The sequence below is a fragment of the Plasmodium chabaudi genome (assembly GCF_900002335.3).
Source record: "Plasmodium chabaudi chabaudi strain AS genome assembly, chromosome: 13".
NCBI lineage: Eukaryota > Apicomplexa > Aconoidasida > Haemosporida > Plasmodiidae > Plasmodium > Plasmodium chabaudi.
In genome coordinates this window covers 1,819,719-1,841,547 of record NC_030113.2, presented here as the reverse complement: position 1 = coordinate 1,841,547, position 21,829 = coordinate 1,819,719, and the positions used below count along the sequence as shown (strand labels likewise).

General features: G+C 24.7%; 4 protein-coding genes across 4 annotated transcripts; 3 read left to right on the top strand and 1 right to left on the bottom strand.

The window, feature by feature from the left end:
• Window positions 1-2,940: 2,940 nt before the first annotated feature.
• Window positions 2,941-5,878, bottom strand: PCHAS_1349000 (AMP deaminase, putative; the record flags this gene model as incomplete). Its single annotated transcript, XM_016799382.1, has 8 exons — window positions 2,941-3,007; window positions 3,109-3,225; window positions 3,335-3,396; window positions 3,508-3,626; window positions 3,761-3,939; window positions 4,020-5,085; window positions 5,269-5,518; window positions 5,651-5,878. 8 exons carry the CDS (start codon window positions 5,876-5,878, stop codon window positions 2,941-2,943), a joined length of 2,088 nt encoding a protein of 695 aa, XP_016654679.1.
• A 2,897-nt stretch (window positions 5,879-8,775) lies between these two features.
• Window positions 8,776-10,311, top strand: PCHAS_1348900 (chromatin assembly factor 1 subunit B, putative; the record flags this gene model as incomplete). Its single annotated transcript, XM_734330.2, has 1 exon — window positions 8,776-10,311. One exon carries the CDS (start codon window positions 8,776-8,778, stop codon window positions 10,309-10,311), a length of 1,536 nt encoding a protein of 511 aa, XP_739423.2.
• Window positions 10,312-11,387: 1,076 nt separating this feature from the next.
• Window positions 11,388-12,361, top strand: PCHAS_1348800 (conserved Plasmodium protein, unknown function; the record flags this gene model as incomplete). The annotated part of the gene is made up of 2 exons (XM_016799381.1): window positions 11,388-11,721; window positions 11,847-12,361. The coding sequence occupies 2 exons, from the start codon at window positions 11,388-11,390 to the stop codon at window positions 12,359-12,361; spliced, it is 849 nt and encodes a 282-aa protein (XP_016654678.1).
• A 1,969-nt stretch (window positions 12,362-14,330) lies between these two features.
• PCHAS_1348700 (myosin F, putative) lies at window positions 14,331-20,600 on the top strand (the record flags this gene model as incomplete). Its single annotated transcript, XM_016799380.1, has 4 exons — window positions 14,331-14,390; window positions 14,515-14,626; window positions 14,777-20,415; window positions 20,502-20,600. 4 exons carry the CDS (start codon window positions 14,331-14,333, stop codon window positions 20,598-20,600), a joined length of 5,910 nt encoding a protein of 1,969 aa, XP_016654677.1.
• Window positions 20,601-21,829: the final 1,229 nt, after the last annotated feature.

The window sequence follows — 21,829 nt, the reverse complement described above, 5'->3', positions numbered from 1 at the left end:
TGTTTGATTTCGGAAATGTTTACATTAGTTATGCACTATTAAATTGTAGATAACTGACTATAGTTCTGTTATCCCAGTCTTAATGCAATACGTTTTTCATATTTTATAATTTTTGCTTCCCTAAACAGTTTCACACGTCACTCTATATAGAATTGTGTTAAGCCATTCGAAGGGAAAGAAATTATAAACATGTATATGCTATATATATATATGGAATATATTATGAGCGTAAGAATGGATGGGGCTAGTAAATATTTACAAACGCTTTAATAATAAATTGCTATAAATAAGCAAAGTAATGACATTTAACTATAGAATGAATATTAGAAAATAGAATTTAACTCTTCGTATTCAGTGGAAGAGGAATAAAAAATACAAAACATAAATATATAAAATAAATTATAAATAAAACAATAAAGCTCAGTAATAAAATATAACGATGTAGTTATGTTATAAATAAATAATTTATTATTAGGCGTAAAAATATTGGAAAACAAAAAATAGAAGCATGTATATTATTATATATACGCGGTAGATGTGCATATTTTTTTCATGGAGTTATCACAAGTACCATAATTATAAAATATGCAATGATATAAGTAATACTATATGCATGAAATGACGATGTATTGCTTAGATGAATAAGTTCTATACATATAGAGAAATAAACTTATTTATAAACAAGCGATGAAAGATTATACTTGCTTAGTATATGATATAGAATATATAGCATTATCCAATTCAAACAAAATTTGAACAGTTAAATATGCAGTACAGTATTTACTTATAATTTAAACATAAAAAATAAAATAAAAACAGTATACATATATATATGTTATGTATTAATAAGCATATACTATACATACGGATTACTACGGTTGATGAGCTATATACTATATAAAATAAATATAATAAAATAATAAGTATAGAATGATGAGATGCTTTTCTAAAATGAAAAATGGGTTTACTCATATATTTATTGATAGTTATTTAATTAATGCTATCACCATTCTTTTTCAAATTTTTATTTATACATATTTATAATGAAAAAAAAAATATATGTAATAATATAAAGAGAAATAATAATATAAATCGTCAACCGTAAATGATTATCATTTATAATTAAAATATAGTTTGACATATAAAAATATATAATGGTGTAGTTATATAATTATTAGTTTTTTTAATAAATATTATAACTAATATGGAATATTTAATTCCTATAATAAATATAATATATTTTTATAACCTTTACAATAATATATTTTTAATAATTTGTTATGTTTTGTTTTATATATAGTATTATAAATTTACTTTATATATAACAATTAATATGCAAAAAAATATACCATCCTCTGCTGCAAGCATATGAAAATGTAATAGTATACTTATATTTTATGAAGAGCTGAATTTATAAATATGCACTACTTCCTTTGGGGGATGCATTTATTATTGCAACACAGTTGCGCACACGACCCTATATATTATTATTATTATTAATATAAAAAAGGGCTGGGATTTTAAATATATTTATATTTTTAAGGTTTTGCTTGCATGCTAAAAGAAAATATGCATACAAAAAAAAGATTGTATTTTTTTTCTAAAATTTTAGATAAATAATATTTGTGCTTATAAAAACGTCTTATAGAAAAATTATATAGCAAACTCAAAAAATAAAAAATAAAAAAATATAAAAATATAAAAATATAAAAATATAAAAATCAAAAAATATAAAAATATAATAACTATTTCTTACTATTTTATAATCCCCTTTCATAATATATTTTTTTAAAAAAATTCAAGAATATTTTAATTTTGTTTTGCATGCAACGATTTATATATTTTGGGGTATACGGGTTTTAATTTTATTTTTTTTGTAAGGTGCTCAAATTTATTCCAAATATTTTATTAAGTATCCAATTATTGGTTCTATTATATTTATTCTTGCTAAAGAGCCTCTCCCTTTTGTTCTTATTCCTATATATAAGCAAAGAGGTATTACTTTCTTTTTATTTAGATATACAATGATGTCATACTAATAGTGTATATATAACGAGCAAACAAAAGTATATAACTTTTTAAAGCATCAAAGCGGTTGATTTGTCGTACAAAATTGTGCGAAATGTTGTAAGCTGGTAGCATATCAATACGTATAAAAATTGCTATAATTATGCATACCTTATTTTGTTGTAAAATATGATATTATAATTTTTTTTTCAATACGAAAGATGCACGATTAAAATGTATAAGCCACTTACTACCGCCACAAATAATGATCGGCAATATAGCCCACTACCACTATTCGATAAATTGAATAGGACGAAATATGACGAAAATTTAATGTTAGAGAAGGGGATAGTCCCCTTGTTTTATTTACTAGGACACTAAAACGCTATAATTACTTTATTTTACTTTGCTTTGCTTATTTCAGCAAAAATAAATATACACTACTATTGCTGATTTAACTTATCTTTTGGTAGAACAGTTCATAAAAAAAGTATATTCCTCACAAAAATTATGATTACATTTTTATTTATTAATATGGTTTGAAATCGGGGTGGTTTTATTAATTTTTTGTGAATTTTTTTTTTTTTATAAACCTTTTTAGTGTGCACAAACTCGAACTCGGATAAGCAATTTCGCATGCCTTATCAAAAAAAAAATTATACATTTTCGACGTCTTCAATTTTGTGCACATATATTAGAGGGTTATGTATATATACATTTTAAGATTAACCGAAAGTACGAAAAGACAAACGATGCATCATATGCATGTATATATGGTTTTAAAAATGTTTTATATTAGAGTTTATAAATCGATTGTTAAATAATGCATGACAACAAATTCGTGTTATGTATAAATTTTTCTAAAATGTGGTCATGTGTTTTTAACTACTAACTTGAGCAATACAAATTATCAATTTATAAAAATAGGAATATCTATGATTTATTAAAATGATTAGCAAGTCTTTTGATATTTTCATTTTCTTCGTTCCATGTTTTTTTTCTGCATTAACAAGTGGAAATATATATATAGGAATAGAATATATATTCCAATTAAAAATTTGAAATGTTTTACAACAATTTTTATGTATACTTATTTTTTACCTGTAATACATTCTAGTTTTGGGAATATTTGTTTTTTCTGGGTTGCTTGAAAAATTGGGTGATGGATTTTCTCCTCCTTCCCCCAACCAATGTCTTTTAAATGATGGCTCGTATCCGCTACAAATAAATAGAAACAATTCCATGTATCCATATATATTGTGTGTTCGAAATGGGCCCCGTTTCATTTAATTCACTGAAGTGCACTATATAACGGGGCATTCCTTACCTTTGAATTATAGAATATCTAGCGATTTCGCTCAAATCCACTGTTGTCAATCTCCAAATATGCTTCAAAAGGAAAAGCGAATATATGAATGTACATACATATGCATGTGAATTTATGTAATGATTGACTTGTAAAAAAGTATACGCATCGATTTCTTAGCACAATTTTCTTACTGCACAAACAGAATATTCTTCCAATAATGGCTCGCTAGTGAAATGAAACATCAGTGGGTCGTCAGTCGATAATGACACATTCAACCCAATCTTAAAAAAGCGTTTAAACGGGTTTTTCTCTACAAAATAGGTGAGGAAAATGAAAAAAATTGTAATAAGTCTAGCTAAGCTTGTCTAAATGGCCGTAATGAAATCGTGGATTATATAGTGGGAAAATTATGGGAGATATATTTTTTTTAAATTATCTCCTTACCTATAGATAAAAATAGGGCGTTATTGGATAAAGGGGACATGGCTAATCCTATCTGTTTTAAATAATATAAATATAAAAGAACGGGTGATTTCCTTAAAGCTATTCCATGATTTATTCTGTTAGCTAGTAAAAACATAGATGCTAAATGGCTGATGTTTCCGACTTCTCCACAATGGGGCCTAAAAAGGGAGGGAAACATTTGTAGATGTAAGGCATCCATCGCTATAGATATAGAGTTAAAAGAAAAATAAGAATATACCTAAAAGCCAAAGGTCTCAATTTTCGAGCGATAAGAAAATCGTTTAATGCTCTTATATTAGCATACATATAATATGCATAATATGAATACGGGGGATTATTTTCACTATCATATTTATCAGGAGTTGGAAGAACACCACCTTTTAATGTATACTTTGAAATGATTGATTCATCATCTACACTATCCCATCCAACTATTTGTTGTAAAAATAAAAAGACTTCTTTATTTTGTTCAGGATTTTTTATAGCTTCAAAACAAGGTTCAAATATATTTGATAAAAAATTTTGAAAAGAATTTATTAATTTTCTTTTTTTATAAATATGATATAATCTAGGTATTTGAATTATCCAACGTACTCTAACACTTGTTAAATTATTATTTAGAACCCATTTAGCTAATTTGGCCCATTCATTTTTGTCTTTACCATAAATAGATATACGCCATTCAACATGTTGATATTTTGATTTCTCTAAAATATTTATTTCTTGTTTTGTAATTTCTGCTAAGTATTTACCTTCTATATAATTATCAGTCTTTAAAAATATATCTCTTAACAATCGTTGTCCAAATGGATTATATTTTTCATTAAACAGATCAAACCTATGAAAACAATTTCCTAATGCATGAACATCTAGACTATCAACTGTTGCTTGATGGGCAGAAAATTTTAATTCATTATCAAATAATTCTTTTAATTTTATTTTTTTTCCATTTTCATTTATATATACTATTGTATCTGGTTCTGTATTATATTTTTCTCTTATAAATCTTAATAATGATTTTTGTTGCATACATGCTGAATGATGTACATGTGCATCTACCTTTCTTATGTTGTAAAAATCTCGATGTTTTATATTTGCTGTTTCTTTTAATTCTAAAGGCCCATTAAACATTATGTGAAAATCAAATTTTTGTTCTAAATATTTTAATCTATGATAACAAAAACTTTTACATGCTGGATCTTGAGCTGTTGTCATTATTTCTTGAATTGCTTCTAAATATTCTTCTGTTGTTTTTATTTCACTATGTCCTTTTATCTTATTACTTTCATTGCATTCTTCCTCCGCTACAAAAAAAAAATATTATTTAATCAGTCTGTAAATGCCACAATTAGGTCACTATAGGAAGATCATATAATATGGCTAGACAAACTAGCTATATTTAAAAAGGCGTAACATTTATATATAATGCTTTCTCATAAAATATGAAGAATAAGAAATGGGAAAAATACGAAATAACGAAGTAGTACTTTGCGGTCCAACATCGGAGTCGGGATCCCAGTGGACAAAGAAAATTCCATCCACACAATTTATAAAGGCATTACATTTTTTTAAAATTATAGCATTTTTTAGATCATATAAAGGTTCCGAAGATTTTAAATGATCATAATCTTTTGCTTTATCTTCTTCAGATAATGTATTACTTTTGATAAGTGTCGTATCAATATCAGGATATTCCTTCATAAATATATCTCGTAAATTACATATTTTCAATAATTTCTATAAATAAGTTTTTATGAATATAAAAAATCTGTGCTTCATAGTTGTTTGTGCATGCACAAGATAGCTTAATTTAGAAATTGTAGTAAATGGGAAGGAAAATGTTTTAATTTTTTTTTTTTTGATTTATACCTTAGCAACTTCGGACTCTTCTGGAGATACTATTCCAGTAGAAGATAAAGTAAAACTAAATCTGTTTGAACTGTTTAAATCGATAATAGAACTGTCAATTAATTGTGTTTCATCATATTTAATACTTCCACGTGTAGACTCAATTATTTTTTCATGAAAAAGGCTCCATCCTTCTTTGGGGCTATTTGAATAATCCAGCATATTGCCTTCATCTTTTTGATCGTTCATTATTTTGATCTGTTTATAAGTATACAAAAAATTTTTAAAGGCATGTAAGCATATATATTTATTATCAATTTGATGGTCATCGATTTGGTGGTTCGTATCGAGTGATACTCTTTGCAGTTTCTTATTTTGTGTATAATATTAAAAAGCAGGATAACGGTGCAATAGGATATTTCGAAAAATATATGCAAATTTCGATAAATGTGTACTGTATAATATTTATTATTTATGGGAAAGCAAATATTAGACAATGAAGTAGTATTACATATGTATGTGTGTCTTTTTTTTAGCATATATATGCACGCTATCCACTGTCAAATTTCTATTTTATTTTTTATGGTTACATATTGTTGTATATGAATAGCCTATATTTATATAATACCAAAATATAAATATTTTTCATCTTTCATTTTTTCTTTGAATTTATAGTTTACTTATATATTAAGTATCTTTTTGTAATTAAAAATTTATATAAAATCATATTTTTTTTTCATATAATTTATACACCATAAGACGATTGGAAAATAGAACATACATAGTGTGCAATATATATTATATATTTTTTACTAGTCGAGTAAAATGTATGATATAAGAAAAATTTTAAATACTTAAACATGTGTAGCAAACTTGGTATGAAATTGAAGACTTAGATCTGCATATAAAAAAAATTAAAAAATATTCATATATAATATATATAGCATATGCATATGTATGCCTAACACAATGTAACAATTTTATATGCATTTTTGCAGTTAGCTATTTTCATTTTTTAAAATATTATACATAAAATTAATAAAAAAAAAAAAAAAAAAAAGCTAAATACGTTGTAAAAAATTATTACACACATTACAACTGCCACCAAAGTATACAAAGAATAAGTAGCAAGTTAAACAGAAAAATACAGTCAAAATACAGTTAAAAATATAGTTAACAAAATGGAAATAATAAAACATACATATATAGCATATTCTTTGAACTAATATAAAATTGTTTTCTCATTTAATTTAAAATATTGTATTTGGATATTTAGCTAGAAATTGCAATATGTTTTTTTTTTTTTTTTTTTTTTTTTTTTATCGCTAGAATTAAGAGAATAATGTTGTACATACGTACAAGAGAAGATACATATATTTGTGTAGAACATTTGATCTGAAATTATGTTCCTTTATTTTATTGATATTAATTTTTTGTCCTATATATATAAATAAAGAAATAGATTTTCCTTATTTTGTATTACTTACAAAGCAAACATGCTTATATTCCATATATTATATAAAAGAAAACCCAAGAAAATATCAAATGTGTGTGTATACAAATATATGTTCAATTAATTATATAGCTATATACATATTTTGTCAATTCATTTTTAATTAAAAAATTAAATATATTTTTGAGTTCATAATAATTAGGAAATATTTATGTAAAATTTATTTACCTACTACTTGAGATAGGCATGTCCATATTCCCATTTTGGGAATGTATGGTTGCATAGTATAATATTATGCTATTTTAATAAAAAAAACAAATTAATTTTGGATAATATGTATATATACACATTTTATTATAAAAAGACATATATGAATTGTAATGGTGATTTATTTAAAATTGCATTTATTGTAGAATTCAAGAATGTCTCAATTTTATTGTCACTATTTATGTAAATATATGTGATATATTATTAAGTTTTTAATTGAAAAATTGTTAATATTTTTCCTAAAATTGAATTACAAAAAATATATTAAATGGATTAAGATGAAATAATATGCATATTTATGATGTTTTACATTATTTTTTTCGTTCATACATTTTTATTTATAACCGTGTGGAAGCGTATAGTATATGCTTAATTTGGATTCCACTATAAGCTTGGAGTTTATATGCATATATATACCTTTTGTGGATATTTGAAGAGAAGGTATTTTCAACAAAGTATGATAATATTTTCTCATTATTTCCAAAGCTTTATGAATACCTCTTTTAAGTGTCAAATAAACCATAGACAAATATACAAAGAATGCAAATTCCTTTTATATTTTTTTAATTTTTTTTTTGATTTGCTATACTTTCTAAATGGTCATGTGTAAATATAATCAAAAGTATTTACACAAAATGAGACTAATCCCATAAATTCAAAATAAAATCACTGTATTTTATTATATTGCGAAGCATTATTATATTTAATATATCCATGATATTTGCACTGATTCACCAAATTACAATATAATAAGAGGCTGGACATATATTTCTGTGTAGCACAAATAAAAATAAGAAACATAAAGAAAAAAATATATATTGTATGAGAATAAGCAAAAAATTCAAATATAAAAAAAATCGCGAATATCCCGCAAAATAATCAATAAAATGTAAAATATGCAAAAAAAAACGAATTATGAGGATCTAAAACGATTTATTATTTATGCATAGTAGTAAAATATTTCTTATTAATTTTTTTTTCCCGGGACTTTGTATTTTCCTCGTTTAGTATTAAGTATAAATAAAAAAAAATAAGAGAATTTTTTTAACACATTTTTATTTTGGGGGTAATTAAAAAAAATCATAATTTTTCAAATGGCATATATATGCTTTAGAATATGAATGTCATACCTAGCACATGTATATAAGTCATATTTAAGAATACAAATTAATTTCGTTTATCTCAGTTTTTCTATTTTGAAAGTTTATTAAAAAGTGGCTATATTTTGTTCATTTTTTTTATTTTCTTCATTTACAAGTAAGAAAATTCATATGAAATACATGATTACACAATAATAATATGCACATACACACGAATATTTTCACAAAGTAACAAGGAAAGGATAAAAAGGTTACACTTCTTTATGTATGTTTAAATGGCACACAAAAGATATATATGTGTGTGTACATATTTTTAGAAAAAAAAAATGACGGATGTAATAGCTGAAAAAAATAAAAGTTATGATATAAGTAATACATACGAACCTAAATATCCCGAAGAAAATGAAGCCAATGAAAATACCAAAGTTGATATAACACATGAAAAGTATATAATATGGAGAAGGAATACCCCATTTTTATATAGTTCCCTTTTAAAGCATAAATTAGATTGGCCTTCATTAACTGTTGAATTTATAGGGGTTGAAAATTCTTTTAAATCAAAAACCGGATATTTTACTAATAAAATATTATTAGGTACACACACATCCAATCAAGATTCGGAATATGTATATATAGGTGAAACAAAATCTCCATTATATTCAGCTAAAGAAGATGTATTACAATATGAAAATTATACTGGCTTTATAAATAATAAAAAAAAAAAAAGAGGTCATCCATTACCGTCTTTTGAAATTAAAGCAAAATTATTACATCCAGGAGAAGTTATAAGAGCAACCCATTTACCAAATAATTCTTTTTTTATTGTTACACAAACTTATAATGGAAATATATTATTATTTGATTATACAAAGCATCCTTCTTTCCCTTCCGATATAGCTACCTGCTACCCACAAATGATATTAAAAGGGCATGGAAGTGAAGGTAGTGGTTTATGTTGGAATATAAATAAAATATATGATAATAATATTGGGGATAGTAAGAATACAAAGAATAACATAAAAGATAATGAAAACGATACCGAAAACACAAATGATGAAAATTTTGGTGAAATAAATACAAGTAATTTACTGTTAGCTTCATGTGCTTCCGATGGAAGCATATGTCTTTGGGATATTAACAAGGGAACAAAAAGTAATGAAGTTCCCAGAACATATGGAATAAATAAAGTAGGAAAAGGTGCAGATTATAATATAAAAATATATGAAAATACTCCAACTTTAAGTCCTTTATGTACATGGATAAATAAAAATGAAGAAACAACATTAAATGATATTTTTTTTCATTCAAAGTTTAATAATATTCTTGGTGTATGTGATGATAATGGATATATGAGCATATATGATATAAGAAAAAAAAATTTTTTTACAAGACCAGAAATTAGTTATAAAGATCATAATCAGCCAATGAATACTTTTTCATTTGATAATTTTTCTGAATATATTTTTGCTAGTGGATATAGTGACGGTTTAATATCTATTTGGGATATGAGGTGCAATAAAGAATCTTTACTTAAAATTGATTATCACACACAAAGTATTAACAGAATTAAATTTTGCCTGATGCAGTCAGGTATTTTTGGAACATGTTCAGATGACGGAACTGCGTGTATTTGGGACATGTCCAGAAATTCAGAAAATTATGAACAAATCAAAAAATTAGAAGATGATATTTATAATAATCCTAAAAAAATACCTAAGCAATTATTGTTTGTTCATGGTGGACATATTGGAAGTGTATATGATATGTCTTGGGCAAACACCACCACATTACTTGCCGCTACAGTTGGTGTTGACAATTCTTTACAAGTATGGAATATGAATGAACAGTTCATGTTTCAGTGAAAAAAACTAGCCAAAGTTAAAAAAAAATTATAATATAGCTAGCTAAAAAAAAATTAATAAAATAAACGATATTGCACACACTTATGTGAAAATATAAGGAATTGTCATTAGAAGGGAAAATAAGTATGCATATATATTTATAAATAAAAATGCCAAAGATAAGCTTTAATTGATGGTCATCAAAAAACATGGAATTAGAAATATTAACTAGCATTAAAGCTGTTATTTATTTCGTAATTATTTTAATAGCATTTTATTTTTATCTTTTGAGTAAGGGAATAAAGACAAAGATATATTACATTTTTAATTTTTAAAAAATATTATTAAACATGGTACTTTTCTTTTCTGACTTAGACACACAGATTTGTGTAAATATTTATATACGTGTGTACGTATGATTATATGTTCCTTTGCCTTTTTCCAAATAAACATAAACATTACTTATATATATATACATACGTACATTTTTATAATATCTCTTGATATATTAATTTAAATAATAAAAATGATTTTTTATATGCATGCTTCATATTTTATTTATTTTGTAAATCATAATTCTTTTGCTTTCAAACCGAAGAATATTCATAATGCCATATTTTATGTTATAGACAAATATATATTATTTATATATTGTTTTTTCATCATTATTTTATTACTTAATATTTTTTTGTTAAAGCAAAAATAAAATACTTTATTAATTTAAAAAAAAATTTACCATTCGTAATAACGATATTGTTAAGTAATATATTTTTTTTTAACTCTCTTCTCCCTTTTTACAATTTCAATTATAAGAATACTTTTAGTAGACATGCATATACGAATATGTATTGAAACGATGGCTTTGTATTTTTATGCATTATATAAGTTAAAAAAACAAAGGAAAAATATAGCTATGCACATTCAAATATTTTAATGCAATATAAAAAATATAACAAGCATTGTTTTTAAGATTTTTTTCTCATAATCCTTATTTAATTTTGTTGAAGGAGAGAGTTCATTGAATAAAATTTAAATAGACTCTCGATTTATTGAATGTTTTTGTTATATGAATAAGCATACATATAGCGTGTGTGCATATGCCTATAGCATATGTATATAGGAATTATTTTTTTTTCATTTTCAAAATTATAGTATTTATTAAAATGACGGGAGATGATGATACAGAAAATATAAATGAGAATGATAATGTAGAATATAATAAACCTGAAAGCCATAAAGATTTTTGGAAATCTTTTGGGCTAGATAATAAAGCTGGAAAATTACTTTATAATTTGTATGGGGAAAGTTGTAAAATTAGTCCAGGCCTAATAGGTCCTAAAAAAACTGTTAAAAAAAAAAAAGACGACGAAGAAAGTTCGGATGAGGAAGAAACGGTTCCCAAATATAAAATTAGCTACCCCTCTTTTAAAAGTTAAAACATAAATGATTATAAAATAGAAAGATATTTACTTAAAATTGATTGTGATATGAAGAGACTAAATATAATAGGTTGTGTTGAAATGTGTTATATGTTGTTTGTCTTATTTTTTTTTTAGAAAAAGTTGAAAAGGAATATGAAGTTGACAAAATACCGCATAGAAAGCCATTATCCAAAATTTTAGAGGAGACAAAAAATTATGAAGCCTTAAAAGATTTACCAATATATATTGGAAAAAATAAAAACGAAGAAAAAAAAAAACTAAGCGAAGCATTCCTTGAACAAAAATGTATGGTTGTACCACCGAGGTGTGCACCTATTGTTTTAACAGAAGAGGAAAGGAAAATAATAATAAAAGAAGCAAGAGATCAATTTTCCGAATTAGGGAATACTAATACAAAGGAAGAAAAAATAATTGAATCTCTTAAAAATCACAAAATTGAATTGACAACTGAATTAAACGAAAAAATAAATGAATATAAAAGTATAATTTTAAATGAACAGAAAAAAAATAATGCATGCACAAATATCGGTAATGAAAAATTGGAGCATGTGAAAATACAACTCCAAAATGAAATTGATCAATGCAGATTGAATATTAAAAAAGTAAATGATATTTTAAATTCGATATAGTTATCAAATTAACTTTGTTTTATATACACATATATAATATTCCATACTTATTTATGTATATTTGTATATTTACTTGCATGCACACACAAATATAGAGAGAGATCTATATAACGCCTTTTTTTTTTTAATTAAAAATTTATTATTTATTTAAAAGGTGAATGAAACTAAGGATAGTAATACAATGAATTATTTAATAATTGATTTATAATTTTAGGTGTATAGATATTTTTTTCAAACAATATGGCAGAATATCTCTACGTTTTAATTTTCATATTTCTATTTATGTAACAATTTGTTCGTTCCTGCATGGTGGTCATTAAATTTAAGAATATTTAAACTCCTACTATGGATATATAAGATATATGATTTCTGTTTTGATTGGAAGAGTTCACCAGTTTTGGAAATATTTCCATATAAGTTAGGATATATACAGATTATATACATATGTGTGTGTGAAAAAAAAATAAAAAAATTGCGAATATATTTTATTGGGACTATGGAAGGTATCCATGGAAAACTACAATGTGTATATAGCAGCGGCTTATTGTATTTCACTATTATCATTATCATTATTATTATTATTATTATTATTATTTATTAGTGTGTTGTATGTTGGTAGTAATTCTTTAAAGTAGTATATATAAGGCATGCATACCAAGTATATGTGTGTGTATTTTTCCCTGGGCTTATTTCGTTATAGTATTGAATGAAAAACCAAAAATTTTTTTTTATTTTTTTTTTTGTGAAAAAGAATTATCATCAATTTATGTGAAAACAGAATGATCGACACATAACCGAAGAAAATAAAATAAGGAAATATACATATTATATTTTATATATATTTAATTATTTTTTTCTTAAAATTTTGAAAAATTTATTGAAATTTTTTTATATATATTACACACATATGCATTATTTATTATTTTTTTTTTTGTATATACTTTTGGATTTTGTTTTTCACAGTTAAGAAATATATACATTTATACAATTATTTTAATATTATATATGCCGTATTTTTATTTATAATAAGATTTAAAATTGTATATGTTATCAGACTGTTAAAATAAAGAATTGCAGTGAACTTGCGTAGTAGCAATTTTTTGTACTGCTATACCTGTTTATTTATTTTATTTTAGATTAATTTTATGATTTATTTTGACTTATTTTATTATTTATTCTTGTCCTTTTCTCCTTTAATTCGTTTTATGACATTTTTGTATTATTATCTTTTTTTATATTGAAGATAAGTTGTCTTTTTTGAATTTTGAAGTAAGAGTTGTATAATTTTATTTCGTTAATATTTTTTCCATTGGTTTAGGAGTGTATATATTTACACTATTTTTATTTTTTTGGATTTTGGTATATATTTTTTTCAAAATTGGAATACTTAAAAAAGCGAATAAAAAGTATATATATGAATATATTATAAATTAAAATAATATAATGGCCTATATGCATACATGCATCGAGTGTCATTAATTTGATTTCGTTTTCTTGGGAATATAAAAATATACAAAGAGAAAAATGGAATTATAAATTTTTTTTTAGTATGGCAAATATTTTTCCAAAGCAATGTATTATATTCAAATATGTAATACGTTCTGATAATAATTAATAAAATCGTAAGCAGACACGAATTATTATATACACCTATAAGTCAATATATGAAAAATATAAAATACACAACACAAGTACGTTATCACATTTTTGCATAGCAGTATAACTGACTACAACCAATCATAATTAAATAACACCATTTAAAAAAATCAAAAATTTTTAATAACAATAATATAAAATACACTATAAATAATAATTTGTATATACATCGAATTTATTCCTCCGATTTTCAAGACACCATATTTATGTGCGCATCATATATTTTTGTGATCAAAATTAAAATAAGCATTACATTGTTAATATAGTGAATATAAAAAATATAAAAACAGTTTATATGTAAATAAGTTGTATAATGGAATCTACGAGTAAATGCGTTGTCGGAACAAAAATATTTATTAGGCACAAAGAAAAAGTAACTTAACGATTTTAACTCCATATATGTATTAGTGTAATGTGGTTTATCAATTTGGTGAAGATGTACATATCTATAATATTTTTTGAAATATAATTATTTTTTTTCGCAATTTTTTTCTTAGGTATGGATAAGCGCAGAAATTATAAAAGAGGATACGGGTATTGTTGTAAAAACGGACGATGATGAAATTGTGAATTTAAAAGAAGGGGATGAGTTCTTTCTCCGCAATACAGGTAAACTACCAGCATTGCATACTTTGAAGTTGTTTGTATTTTCTTCCATTTTGCTTTTGCCACTTATAAGACAGTATAATTAATCGTGTGTGATTCTACTTTATTTTGCATTCCAATTTTTTCACAAACATATATATGCGCCCTTTTCAGATATATTCAATTCTAATGGTTTGTCTGCACCTCCGGATTTAACAAAACTGACGCACCTCCATGAGGCGTCGGTTTTGCATAGTTTAAATATTCGATTTGATATCGATGAGATATATACATTTACTGGTCCGATACTTATCGCAGTGAACCCATTCAAACAGATTAAAAATTTATATTCAGATAATATATTAGAGAAGCATATTCAGCCTATCAAATCTAAAAGCCCCCATATATTTTCTACATCTAATAGTGCATATTTAGGAATGTGTAAAAATAATAAATCCCAGACAATATTAATAAGTGGTGAATCAGGTGCTGGAAAAACAGAATCAACAAAATATGTCATGAAATTTTTAGCATGTGCGGGTTCAGATATAAAAAAGAGATCTCTAATAGAGTCGCAGGTTTTAGAAAGTAATCCATTGTTAGAAGCATTTGGTAATGCAAAAACATTGCGAAATAATAACTCGAGTCGTTTTGGAAAATATATAGAACTACATTTTGATATATGTAATAATGGATATGTAAAGGGAAAACTATATGGTGCAAAAATATTAACATATCTTTTAGAGAAGGTTAGAGTATGTGATCAACAAGAAGGGGAAAGAAATTATCACATTTTTTATCAGCTTTGTAGTGCTGTTCAATATTATAAAAATCAAAAATTGAATTTAAAAAATGATGATAATTATGATGATGAATATTATTATTTCCCATCTTGTAACAAATTTAAACAAAAGGAAAATGTAAAACAAATCAAAATAGATTTGAAAAGATTTAAGGATCATATGAATTTTCGTTATTTAACAAAATCAAGTGTTTACGAATTAAATGATATTAATGAATTGGAAGAATTTGAAGCAACTGTTTATGCTATGCAGGTTGTAGGTATAGATGAAATTGAACAAAATCAAATTTTTAAAATTTTAGAGGGTATATTATATATTGGTAATATATTATTTAATAATGATGATACGAAAGAAGAATCAAGTATTTTAGAATCAACATATGAGGATTTAAAAAATGCAGCTTATTTATTAGATATAGATGTAGATACATTAAAAGATGCATTATGTTATAAAACTATAATAGCTAACAATGAGCATTTCAAAAAGCCAGTTACTTCAGCAATGGCTAGTGATATACGTGATGCTTTAGCTAGAGCTATTTATGGTTGTTTATTTTTGAAGTTAGTTGAAAGAACAAATGAATCAATAGGTTTAATAAAAGATGTCAATTTATTTTGTGGTGTTTTAGATATATTTGGTTTTGAATCTTTTCCACTAAATTCTTTTGAACAATTATGTATAAATTATACAAACGAGTGTTTACAATATTTTTTTAATAATTTTATTTTCAAGTGTGAAGAGAAATTATATATAGAGGAAGGAATCAAATGGAGTTCATTAGACTTTCCAGATAATAAAGATTGTGTAAATATATTACAAAGTAAACCGTTTGGAATATTTTGTATGCTTGATGAAGAAAGTTTTATACCTGGTGGTAAGGATAGAACATTTTGTAATAAGATTATTTCAAAACATGTTAATAATAAAAGATTTGAATCTATAAAAACGGATCCAAATAGTTTTATTATTGTGCATTTTGCTGGAAAGGTTGTATATAATTCATGTGGATTTTTAGAAAAAAATAAAGATCAGCTTTCAGATGATGCACAAAATGTTTTATTACAAAGTCATAATGAATATATACATAATTTATTTAAAAAATATTTAAGAAGAAGTTCTGAAAAGAAACGATTTGCAACAGTTTCTAGTGAATTTAAACAACAGTTAGATGTATTAATGACACGAATAAATCAAACAGAACCCCATTTTATTAGATGTATAAAACCAAATTCAAAAAATTTACCCGATATATTTGATAGACATTCTGTTAATGAACAATTAAAATATGGTGGTGTATTACAAGCTATCAAAGTTAGTAGAGCTGGATATCCAGTTCGATTAACACATCAAAATTGTATAAATGAATATCACATTTTATTAACAAAAGAAGAAAAATCAGATTTTAATAAATATTATAATGATAAATCATTGTCTGAAAAGGTTAATTATATTTTATCGAAATTAGAAAATAGAAATAAAATACAAGACTATATTAAATCACTTAAACTGATTAGACAAAAAGAGAATCAAGAAAATATATTTTATGGATCTGTATTAAAAAAGAGGTGTTCTCAAAATTCAAATTTAGTTGACAAACAAAATGACAAACAAAATGATAAGCAAAATGAAAATAATTTGATTAATGACATAATTGAGGATGATAGATTTATATGGTCCGTTGGTAAAACTCTATGCTTTTTTAAAATCGAAGCATATAATATTTTACTAACTATGCGACAAGATTTTCGAAGTCTTAATGCAGTTATAATACAAAAAAATTATAAATGTTACATTGAAAAGAAAAAATATAAGCTACTAAGAAAAAAAATTATTACTATACAAAGATGGATAAGAAGCATGCTAATTACGTTAAAGAAAAAAAAAATGATGATAGCAAATGCAACGGAATTAATATGTTCCTATATATATGCATATGCAATAAGAAAACGATTTTTATATAAAAAAAGGTGTGCTATTATTATTCAGTCTGCTTTTCGAGGGTATTTAGTAAGAAGGTCTTATAAAATGTATAGAGAAAATTATTATGCAAGTAGAATACAAGCAATATGGAAATCAAAGAAAGAAAGAATTAGATATTTAAAATTAATAGAATCAACAAAAAAAATTCAATTAAAATGGAAAGGAATATTAGCAAGAAGACAATTAAGAAGACTCAAAGAGGAGGCAAAAGAAGTTGGTGCTTTACTTACAAAAAATCAAGATTTAATGAATGAATTGAAAAATGAAAAATCAGAAAAAGTTGAAATTGAAAGTAAATTATTAAAAGCTTCTGCAAATGCTCAAAAATTAACAAAAAGAATAGAAGTACTTGAACAAATTAATAAAAATAATGAAACACTCATAAAAAGTTTGATAGAAAAAGTGGAAAATCTATCACTAAAGCAAAAAGAGGAAAATACAGAAAAAAAAACATCCCATGAAGACAAAACGAATGTTAGTGATAGTAACGAAGTAAGTAGGAAGACAGATTCAATACCAGATTATAATGTGTCCAAGCTTTTAGATAAAATAAAAAAATTAGAAATACAAAATGAAGAATATGTAAAAAAGAATGCTTTATTAAGTGAGAGATACAATAAAATGTTAAATATATTTTCATATTTTAAAGGGAAACACAATTTAATTAGCGAATCAAAAGATCACAATATTATAAAGAGAGAGCATTCTGATATGATAAATAGCATTCTGTATAATGGAATGTATGAACAAAATTTGGTGGGAAATAAATCTGATACTAATCATACACCTTCAATATTGAAAAAAACAAAAGAATTTGTTGATAATAGTTTGGCAAAACTTCGAGGGGAACATAAAAGTTCAACAAAATTTGGAAATAAAACGAGAGATAATGTTATAGACATTTTAATATGTGGACCAAAAGGTGTAGGAAAAACAAGTTTGATGGAAGATTTATTTGTAAGACTTGGTGATGAAAATAATTTAAATATATTAAGAAAAATTAATAAGAAAAAAGAAAATAATAATATTAATCATGCTATTTATAATGAATATATAGTTAATCATAAATTATCTCAAATAAAAATAGTCGATTGTGGTTATTCAGATAATACAAATTCAGAAGAAATTCTTTTTGAATATATAAAAAATTCTGTTTGTATTATTATTGTATTTGATTCTACAAATAAAGATTCAATCATACCCGCTTTACATCTATTACAAGAAGCATCACTTATTAATGTAAAAAAAGGTACAACATTATATTTATTAGAAAATATTTTCAATGAGAAAATCAATTTAAATCCAAATGTAAGTGATGTTTCATATGCTCAAAAAGTTTCAAAAACATGTAATGCTACTTATATTAGAGCTTTAGATATTTATGATATAGTGAATGAACATGTAAATAGAATGACAACAAATTCGACTTACTTTTTAAATAATTATATATCTGGTGAAAGTATTTCAAAAGAAATGCTTACTCATTCAAATCATTTTAATACACATAGTAATAGTGACACTAATTTGGTTGGTCATTCAGAAGCAGATAATTATCGTTGGAGTCAAAATGAAAGTGGTTACAAGGAATATATTAACAATGGAAACAAGGTTATACTTGATAAAACAGATACCTATTTTCAATACTTCAACAAGGGGGATAAAGTTCAAGAAGACGATCAAAAAAAATTATTACACCAGCAAAGTACTACACCCTCGGTTAGGGACATACAAGATGTGGAAAACGTAGGAAATAAAAATATGAATTATTTAAAAAATGAAAGCAATATTTATCGAGAAAGTTATGATAAATATTTTACAAATGCTGGAAAAAAAAAACAGGTTGTTCAACTTTTACGTGAATCATTACCTCATAATAATTATGTTTATAGTAATAAAAAGTATAATGCAGAATTGGGAAGAGGATTACAACCTGTTTATGAAATTATGATAAAAGGTAATGTACCTATTACATATTTATGTATAGGTCAAAATTCGATAAATAAAAATTATACGATATTAGCAGCAGGATGTAAAGATGGAGTAATATACATATATAAATGCTTTAGAACAAAGATGGAGCAAAGCGATAGTTTTCAAACACGTGCTCAAGGAGATAAAGTAATGAACAGTTCTAATCGTGAAGAAGGAATTATGAGAAATAGAAAACGAGATAATTTACAAAATAACGAAACAAATAATAGTGAATTAAGTGATTCAGAAGAACAAGATGAAAATAATACAATGGAATATATTAATGATACTATAAAAGATGAATCATCATTTACATTATCGGAAGATAATTCAATGTCAACAGTTTTATTATCAAAATTGTCGGGACATAAAAAAGCTATAACATGTTTAGTGTTTTCATTTTCCGAAGATAAAATAATATCATCTTCTATTGATAGAACAATAAAAATATGGGAAGTAAGTACAGGGTTTTTATTAAAAGTTTTTTCTGATTCTTCTGCAACATTATCTGTATTATTATTTCCAACCAATTTAGATATTTTCTTATGTTCAAATTGTACATCCCTTTTACGAATAGTGAATTTAAATAGTGGGCAAGTGTATCAAAAAATTAAAGTGGAAAGTGAAATTAGAGCATTGGAAATGGATTATACATGTTTAAATATATTTGCTGGATCTAAAAATGGGACTATATATTTATTAGAATGTTTATATAATGAACGAGTAGAAATAAAATTTCGATTTCTGTTCTCATTATTGCCTATTACTTGTATTAAGTTTGTACCAAGAAAATATATTCATACTCCACCAACGATTATTGTAAATTCATGTGATAACCATATTGGAATAATTGAATGTATGTATGGAAATAAAGGAATTATAACAAACTTATCTGTTAAGCATAGGATACGAATCAATCATGCACTTTTGCCTATTCGAAGTTGTTATACTAAATTTGGTGGTGGATGGCTTGTCTCTGGATCTGAAGATGGAAACATTTATGTTTGCTCTCTTCTTCCGCAATCCAATTATAAGCTCATCCTTTTGAAGCATCACAAGGTAAGTCTCGAGATATGTACACTATTTATCTGTAAATTTGTTTAACCATTTGTAATTATCTTACTTTTGTTTTTTATCTTTTTTAGGCCCCGGTTATGTCAGTTGTGGTGAACGATATAGACACACTCATGGTGTCCGGGGATTCAAAAGGGAATATCGTTTTTTGGAGAAGATCAGTGATGTGATATTTTCATCGTAGCTACAACATGGTCATTAGACTTTTCATTTGCCTTCCCTTTTGAATGACCTACTAAGCTGAAATGGAAAGTGAAACCCGCTTTTTACTCAGGGAAAAGGAAGAGAAACAAAACGAGCACTACCAAATGATGAATGCCTCGTACGATGTGGCTACTAGTATTTCCACCACACTGAACGAGCGCTTTGTTTATTTGTATTTTTTTAATTAACCAAATAAAAAAAATCCGTTTATATTTATGTAACTTTGTAATATTGTCCATGGAATATATAATATTCGTATTTGCAACAAATTTTAAAACATTTCATATGATTGCTACTTAAAAATAAATAAAATTTTCCACCTATTAGTAAGTTAGCTTCATAGCAATAGCAGAAGTATAACAAAAACCAAAACTTACATTCGTATATTTATGTGTATGTATTTTTTTTCTTAACTTTTTGTGAAATATATTTATCGATTATTTTTCATTCGTTACATATTTTATGAATAAATCGAAAAAAATTAAGTTAAAAAATATTTTTTTTTTTTTATAAAAATATGACATGCATATATTATTTATATCTATGTGATACATAGTTTGAAGAATAAACAAATTATATATATATATTTTCAAAATTTGTATGAAAAAAAAAAATAGGATAAAATTGTATGCGGTAATATATATTTATATATATTTGCACGGGGTATACAATTTTACAAATTTATATTTAATATAAATTTATGAAAAAAAAATCTTTAAACAATTTTAAAGAACAAATGAAATATTTTTAATTTGATAAATTTCCTTTTTTTTTGTATAAAAAAATGTATGTATATATTTAATTTTTTTTGAAAAACTGAGTTATATAACATACATGTAGATCTATGTTTTAAAATAAACAGTTGATTGATGATGTAGGTATAATTTGAAATTTTCCAGATTTTTATTTTCATAAAATAGTTATAAGTTGGTTATATATTTTATACCTTGAATTTGTTTAAATTGATGTTTTTTTATTTTTCTACTTTTTAAGCATTATATACTGAACGTATGTCATGCCAGCCTAGTATAGTAGCTCTTCAACTTGCTATAACATTGTGTGCTGTCATTTCATATTGTCAGTAGGCGTCGTACAAGACCAAGCATATTTGTATACATTTGCAATATCAGATAAAACGACCTTGATTTTGTATATGAGAAGGGTCGGAATGATTTTTCGTCAGAGCTTCGAAAAA